At 50.4% G+C, this 8,415-nt stretch overlaps 1 protein-coding gene across 1 annotated transcript; it reads right to left on the bottom strand.

The window, feature by feature from the left end:
* Positions 1-137: 137 nt before the first annotated feature.
* SELENOM (selenoprotein M) lies at positions 138-3,510 on the bottom strand. The gene is made up of 5 exons (XM_053586913.1): positions 2,519-3,510; positions 1,233-1,268; positions 978-1,012; positions 565-643; positions 138-487 (listed from the first exon to the last, which is right to left on the bottom strand). Exons 1-5 carry the CDS (start codon positions 2,648-2,650, stop codon positions 329-331), a joined length of 441 nt encoding a protein of 146 aa, XP_053442888.1. The 5' UTR covers positions 2,651-3,510; the 3' UTR covers positions 138-328.
* Positions 3,511-8,415: the final 4,905 nt, after the last annotated feature.

The following is an 8,415-nucleotide window of genomic DNA, read 5'->3' as shown; positions in this document are numbered from 1 at the left end:
TTGAATAAAAGGCAGCGCATTTGTCTCCAACTCCCAACAGCCAATTGGGAATGCAAAGTCTCCTGGGGGGATTTAGGAGACTCCTGTTCAGATATCTCACTCCACCCGCCCGCAGCAAGGAAAGAGTGGAGCCTCAGTTAGGCAGAAGGGATTTACTGGAGCTGGAGCTGGAAGAAAACAGGCTGGGAAAAACCTCCCCAACTCCATTCCTGCAGGCCCGGGGACGGGGAGTCGGCCCTCAGCAAGGGAGATACTCCTAGAATGCTGAGCGCTTCATTCTGTCTCCGGGACTCAGGCAGGGTGGTTCTAGTTCCGCTGCGTCTCCGGACTACAGGTCGGTGTGGTCCGAAGTTCCCTCGGGGGACCTAGCTGGTGCCCACAGGTACTCAGGGGGCACTTGTGCGTCGGGCGCCGCCTTGCGGTAGAAGCCAAGCTCCCGCACTAGCGCGTTGATCTCCTCACGGGTCATTTCGCCGAGAGGGATGCGCTGAAGTGGAGAGGGGCGGGGTCAGCGTGCCACGCCCCCCGCTAGCCCCGGTCTGCACCCGCCACCCTCAGCCTCACCTCCAGTTCTTCATAGCGGCGGCCCAGCAGCACAAGCTCTGGGTCGGCTCCAGGGAGGTGTTTCATCACCAGGTTGTGGCTAGAGATTGTGTTAAGGTGGATAGTGCTGTGCTGATGTGAACAGTACTGCCTCGTTTGCTGGGCGCTTGCTCTGTACCCTGAAGGAGCCCGGATCTTCATTTATGCATGAGAAAATCATGATTCAAAGAAGTAAAAGGCCCTCTTCTCTGTAGCAGTCATCCCTAGTCAATCCCTCTTCCCCATCCAATATGGAGACCACCTCAGAATCCTCTGGGACGTCACTTCCAATCAATTCCACTAATCAGTCAAAAACCATTTGCCATCCCTATCTGTGAAGTTCAGTGGAACTGTCCCCTCCCCATTTCTTTTTCCTCAGAACAGGAGAAGGATACTAGAATGGAATGTCCTGGGTGACGAAAGCCTTCACCTGAGAAGGAACCAAAGCTTTAGAGAAAATGATCCCAACTCCCTCCCACCCCCAGATACAGATAGGACCACTACACCTGAAGCCCAGTTGAGGTCATACAGCAAGTCAGGTGCAGCCTCCTGACTGCCAGCCCAAGGATCCTTCCCCTGCCCAGGACTATGTTGCCACTCCCCAAGAGGCTCTGGAGGGACACAGCTGGGACGAATTCCTTCAAACTCACCTCCTTTAGGCGGTTCAGCTGTCATCCCCCACACGTCTGTAGCAAAACAAAATGGGACAGGTCAGGAGTCCTTCTCATGTACCCCAGCCACACCCCCAAAGCCATTTCATCCTCAACCCTGAGTTGGGTCAGGCTGTGAGTTATCCCTGAACAGCAATTCCCAAGGCGTGTAGGAGATTGAAGTCCCTTGTGGGCAGAAGGGGAGACTCTGTATAGGTGGGAAAACTCAGACCTTAAGGCCAGAGACTTACAGGTTGCTTTCCTGCCTTGGGGCTCTTGCCTGAACATCCTAGTGACTGTTGACTCACTCCCAATGCCCAGAAGTGATCACCCTGCTCCTCTTAGGCAGTAGAGACCTGGGGCTGGTCTTTGACCCCTGAAATCTCAGAGTGGAGGCAGATCAGAAGGAAACAACTCAGAACTTCCCTGGGGCCTCCATTAGAGACACCTACCATCTGGTCCCTATCCCATTGCAGGTAGAGCTGGCCCTGCCTGCCACCTGCAGCTCAGCCCCACAGACCATCTGGTGGCTTCCCGGAAATGGCAGGATGGGAGGACACCTTCCTGCGTTTCCTGAGAGGAGGCCACCTCCCAGCAGGAGTCCAGACCTCAGGATCACCCATTCCAGGTCTCCCTCATCCCATTCCCTTCCGTCAGACGGATTCCACGACTCAGAGAGGTGCTGTGGATGACCAAAGTCACATAGCAAGCCAAGGACTCCAGTGGTGAATTTCCTGGCAGTGGGGGAGGATGGGAAGCTTCTGCCCAGGGAGCATTGACAACCATATTACCAACTTGGTTCCCTTTCCACTTGGCCCCCTTCTCTGGCTCCTGCATGAGGGGGGACACCCAGAAAGTCTTCTCTCCCCCAGAAGAAGGAAGAGAGACTCCTTGGAGCCCCAAGAACTGGAGTGGGGGAGGAATTCCAGGAAAACATGGAGTGATGGGGGGATGGGAAGTTGAGCTCCAAGGCGCAGGCTTGGGAGAGTCATAGGCCAAGAAAAGAGACAGGAGGCCAATGTATCTGGAGACCCGCTCTCCCTCCCGGAGGTGGGAAAGGGTTCAGAGTTCCGGGCCACAAGGTCGGGTGTCTCGGGGCTCCACAGCGGGTGCTGGGGCAACCTAAGGCTGTGAAGTGGGAAAGATGGTGATTCTGGTGCCAGAAGGAAAGGGGAGCAATTCGGGGGTAGGGATATTCCTGGGCCCTGAGAGAGAGATAGTCCCCCGGCTATGCGGCCACAGTTTCGGGGAGCAGTGGTTCTGGCGCTGAAGCCCGGCGCACTCACCTCTACCCGAGCCCGGGCCAAGCCCTGCAGACGGTTCCAGTCCGGCCGGTAAGTGGTTGTGGCTGTAGCTGAAGCCACAAGCGCCGCGAGAAGCAGCAGCAGCGGCGGCGGCGGCGACAGCAGGAGGCTCATTGGGACCGGCCGAAGAAGATGCGCAAACCGGAGGGGATCCTCCGGGTAGCAGCGCCACGTCTGGGCCCCGCAAGCTTGCCCTCCCCAACTGGAGGCCCCGCCCCTACACGGGCCCCGCCCCCAGCGCGAGGTCTCCACCCCACGGCTCGCTCTGTAGCCCTCTGGTAGCCCGGGGCGAGGTCCCCGGTCCTCTCCGGCTCTGGGGCCTTCACTTTCCCAGCCCAGAGGATGTCCGCGCTCTTTCTGCGGGTCTTGAGTGTGGACGCTCACGCAAGATGCGGCCGGTCGGTGCCCCCTCTCGCCGGCAGGGGGTGCAGGCGAAACGCTGACGGACGCAGGAGTTTCTGGGCCATTGAAACTCCACTTTTAAGATAGGGAAAGGGGGGCGTCCTTGTTTGTGGCTTGTTTCTTTGGACGAAATTCCAATCAAGGTTTCGATTCTGTAGAGCACACACTGTGGTGATGGAATATTACCTACCCTGTGGGGTTGGCAGGATATACACGTAAAGCTCATTACAGCAGTACCTGGTACCGTTTTAGCTTGCATTTTCTCTTCCTTCCCTACCTCTGACAGGTTGTGGGAGCTCCATTTTGCAGTTTAGAAAACAAACAGGCTCAGAGAGGTGAAATAACTGAAGTTGTGCTTCTGGGATTTGAACTCCAGATGTATCTGTGCTCATCTCACCACAGCAAAGATAACCATCTCAGGATGCCACTTCCCCGCTTTATGAGTCTTCAGCAGACATAGTGGAGACAGGTTGATCACTGTGCTCTTTTCCCAATGAATCTTCTCAACATTGAGCCAAGACTGCATTATGATTTCCGCGGCTCCTAGGAGTTTTTGCCTTCCTTGGACCCTTTCCTCCATTTAAAATGTACATATTAAAAATCAGATTTTTATGACTGCTTTCCTAAAAAGATGAATGTGAATCAGGCTGAGATCATTATCATATTATTATTAGATGTTTTCCTTCCCGCTTTAAATGATATTAAGATTAAAACAATTTTATAGACCCCTAAAACTGTATCATGGGCCCTAGACACAGAGCCTGCTCTGCCTAATGGAGAAATTAGGTCCTCACTGAGTCCTTTGTTTGCACCCTGCTACCTCCCCTTCACTGTCTAAATTATAAAGACAGAAAAATAACCGGCTGAGAGCTGTTACTTAATACCTATTTTCTATAAACACATGAGGACATTATAAATATGATTGGTCTTGTCTAGACACAACAGGCTATTTCTAATTCTCTCATCACTGCTGTGGAAGTATGAATTCACCCACACTTTCTGAAGGGCAATTGACTAAATAAATCAAAGATCAAAATGCTAAAAACATTTGTTTGACCAGTAATTTTACTGTCTTAGAATTGACCCAATCATCTGAGAGGGGACCAGTTACTAGGTCAAGTTTGTTTCTTAGGACACTGTTTTTTATGGAGAAAAACTGGAAGCATAACTCAAGCATGTCACAGCAAGAGATAAATTAAATCAATTATGGCACATCTGTAGGATGGGAAATCATGCAATTGTTAAAAATGATGTAGCATAGTATTCAATGACATACTTATGGTATTAAAAAGGGGGGGAACTATGGAACAGTAATATAGTAATATCAGTCAGGAGTTGCATTGCTCTGGACTGCAAGTCACACAACCCCAATTTAAATAGTTTCAAACAATAAAAGGAATCTGTTGGCTAAAATAATTTTAAAAGTCCAGTGGCAGGTAGGGCTCCAATGAGGTTTGATCCAGTTAATGAAGGCACCAAGACATATTCTCTCTCCATTTAACTTTCCATAGTGTCAGCTTATCCTTAGGCCAATTATCTGCAGCGTATCAAGAGACTGCCTTTGGTAACCAGAGTCAGAGACGTCTTCTTTTTTTTTTTTTTTTTTTTTTTGTAGTTTTTGGCCAGGGTCAGGTTTGAACCCACCACCTCCAGTATATGGGGCCAGCACTCTACTCCTTTGAGCCACAGGCGCTGCCCGAGTCAGAGACTTCTTCATTCACAGCTAATGGAGGGGAGATCATCTTTTTCAGTAACCTCCTCAGGACAGAAAACAAGCTCTCTTTACCAAAAACCCTGAGCAAAATATCCTCATATCTCACCAGTCCATTCATGATCTAATCATGTGCATGGGGGAATGGAAATTGTGGTAATTGTTTCATTGGCTTAACCAATTGGGTTAATTCCTGAAGCTGTGAGTTTGGGCCCAATGTTCCAATTCCTATTTAAAAGATGTCAGGCCTTGTAGCTCACGCCTATAATCCCAGCACTTGGAAGGCTGAGGTAGGAGGTTGGCTTGAAACCAAGAGTTTGAGACCAGCCTGAGCAAAACAAAACCAGTCTCTACAAAATCTAGGAAAATTATCCACGTACCTGTAGTCCCAGCTACTCAGGAGACTGAGGCAGAACGATTACTTGAGTCTGGGAGTTTGAGGTTGTAGTGGGCTATGATGATCCCACTACACTCTAGCTCAATCAAGAAGACAGCAAGACCCTGTCTCCAAAAAAAAAAAAAAAAACAAGAAAAAAAAGAAGGAGATGGGCTGCAAGGGACATAGCAGCAGCAATACAGTAGCCAACCAATTTTATAAAATATGTATATACAGATATGGATGCCTAAACCCTCCAAAAATTCTGGAAAGAAATAATTCAAGAAGTTAAAATAGCCCTCTCTTCATGGGTGAAATTTTTTCTCTGTTACACTTTTTTTCCTGCATTTTATATCATAAGCATGTATTACCTAAACACAAATAGTAAACTTTGTTTCCCACTGTTTTCCTCCACTGCAACCCCTTCTTCAGCAAAGGCCTCAAAGTGACTGAAGCCCAGAGGCCCCACAGAGCCTTTGGTTTTTCTGCTGATAGAGCCAAACCCCAGTGTCCTTTGGGCCCTTGTTTGCTGGATAGATGCCATCAAACCACTCTCATTGCATTAACCTGGATGCTGCGGCCAGCAGGGGCCACAGCTTGGGCTTATGAGGGTTGACCAACCAGCCAGTGGAACCTGCAGTAGAGACAGTGGCCACAATAATATCAGGAACATTCTGGCAGCAGCAGTATGGGCAGCCCAAGATCTCCCAAGACAGATCTTTTCTTGTAATCCATATTCCTTATGTGGCAGCATGTAATGTAGGCCAGCAGCCTTGTTAGGGTGGAGCTGGAGTTAGGGTTTAGTCTGTGGTGGAGTCAAGGCTCAGACAGGGTTAGAGTCAGGTTTAGAACCGAGTCTGAGGCTGGGTACAGTGGCTCATGTCTGTAATCCTAGCCCTCTGGGAGACTGAGGTGGGAGAATCCCTTGAGCTCAGGAGTTCAAGACCAGCCTCAGAACGAGACCCCATCTCTACTAAAAACAGAAAAATTAGCCAGGCATGGTGGCACGTGCCTGTAGTCCCAGCTTCTTGGAAGGCTGAGGCAAAAGGATCACTTGACCCCAAAAGTTTGAGGTTGCTATGAGCCATGACAGCACAGCACTCTACCCAGGGCAATAGAGTGAGACTCTGTCTCCCCCCCACCCCAAAAAAAAAAGAACAAAAAAAAAACTGAGTCTGGAAGTAAAGTCAGTGCTCAGTCAATAAATAAGCTTAGTCTTCAGGCTGTAACCAGGATAAGGCTCAGTATGTGGTCAGGGTCATGGCTTAGTTAATGCCTAAACTCAGGGCTTAGCCTTGGGCCAGATTCAAAGCACAGTCTGAGATCAGGACTCAGCGTGTGACGAGAGTTGTGTGACCCAGGGTCAGAATTCAGTCTAAGATCAGGGTTCAATCAATGATTAGGCTCAGGGCTCAGTCTGTGACCAAGATCAGGGCTCAATCTTCCATCAGAGTCAGGTTCAGTCTAAAAGAAGGCTCAGTCTATGCTGGGGTTAGAGTTCAGTTGTGACCAGATTCAGTCTTAGACTAGGATAAGGGGCTCAATCTGGTTCGAGCACCAAGATCTAAAGTTGGTGTCATCCTTAGTCAGAATTCAGAGTTAGGTATGTATCTAGAGTCAGGGCTCATTCTAAGGTGACAGAGCTCAATATAGAGCAGGAGTAGAGCATCGGTCTCGGCATGAGATTAAAGTTGAGTTAACCATACCAAGAGTAGAGCTCAGGCTGGATCTGTGATCAGTGTCATGCCAAGGGCTTGTCTCCCACTCTATCCTCTGTTTCTAACTCCAATAAAGAAGTTTCTGGAGACATGGGAGCCCAGAGCATCTCAGTCCACAAGTCCACAAGCTTGTCCACAGACAAGCTTAGCAGGGTCTGGTCACTGCAGTAATCTTCCTCTTGCCTGCTGAGGCCGGGTGTCCTAGAGCCTTCTAACCTACATGGCTCTGCTGCTTGAGATCCCCTCGCACCAGAATAAAAATAGCCACTCACTTCAGAGCAGCTGACAGCGGGTGCTGGGCTGCCTGGGGGTGGGGCGGGGGGGGGACCAGAGGAGAGGGAGGAGGGATGCCTGAGCTCAGCTCCAGCTGTGTGACCTTGGGGAAGTCATTCCTCCTCCTCAAGCCCATTTCCTGAGTGACAGAATGAGGGGTGAGGATGACACCTGCTTCAGAGGGTGAGAATGAGGCTCCGGTAGCATAATATGTGGCACCTGTTACCAATAAGAAACCCTGGACACTGAAAGTGGTGGCTTGTGCCCACAGTCCACCTATTTGTGGTTGGGGTGGAAGAACTCCTTGAGCTCAGGAGTTCAAGGCTATAACAAGCAGTGATCATGGCCCTGCATTCAACCCTGGGTGACAGAGTGAGACTCCATCGCTTAAAAAAAAAAAAAAAAAAGAAAGAAACAAAGAAAAGAAAAAAGAAACCCTAATACGAAGTCTTGGGAGAAACATACTCCTTTGTGCTCTGTAAACTTCCTCCTCAAGGAAGCCCTCCCTGATGCCCTTCAAACCTCTTCCACCCTCCTGCAACACCCACCTTCTACACCTTCCCAGACATGTTCCAGATGGTAAATACAGCATGACCTCCCTCATGGTGGGCCTGGGTCAAGGTGAACAGAGAAGGAAAGAGGACCATTGCCATTGCCATTCTCAGGTGCCCCTGGAAGATGGAGAAAGGAAAAGGTGGAGGAAAGAGAAAGGAGAAAGATTTCCCTTCCTTCCCAGCTCAAGGCATCTTTGCACTGAGCCAAGGCGCGGGGGCATAAGCCCGTATTTTGCATCTTTTCCACATTATACTTTGCACCTGTAGTTTGCTCTGCTCCCCATGGCATTTCTCCTCTTCAGTTTGGCAGTCTGGACTCTCCTCTGTAGGGGAGCATTATGAACACCTCTCTAGGAACCCTATGCTCTGTCCTCTACTGCCTGTGTAATCCTGGACTTCAGTTTCTTCCTCTGTCCAGTGGGGCTTTATTGCCAACCTCATGGGGTTACTATTGTAGTGACTAGGATACTCCATCAACCACCAACATCCTCCCTCCCTTTCCCCAACCCAAACAGCTTGAAGGATAGCACAAAGATTTTCCAGGAGGGGGCTGGATAAGCTGTACCCTCTGCCTCAGTACACTGCTCCCCCCACTGCCCCCCAGTGAGGGAAGGGAAGCCAGAAAGGGCCGCTGGAGACAAGAGACAGCCGTCTCCAGGGGGGCGGTTCTCCCTGGCAGCTGCCCCCGGCCTGCCTGCCGCCCTGAGCCCCAGAGCCTGTTATCAGCCTCCTTAGTCATCACACCAGGAGCTCAAATATAGCTCCTACCCAGCTCCCTTCTCAGCCGGGGTCCGCCCCCCTCCCCACCCCCTTCCCCTGGCAAGGCCAGGCCTGAGTCTCAGAGT

The sequence above is a fragment of the Nycticebus coucang genome, chromosome 4 (genome assembly GCF_027406575.1).
Source record: "Nycticebus coucang isolate mNycCou1 chromosome 4, mNycCou1.pri, whole genome shotgun sequence".
Lineage (NCBI taxonomy): Eukaryota > Metazoa > Chordata > Mammalia > Primates > Lorisidae > Nycticebus > Nycticebus coucang.
This window is presented reverse-complemented; position numbering and strand designations above follow the sequence as displayed.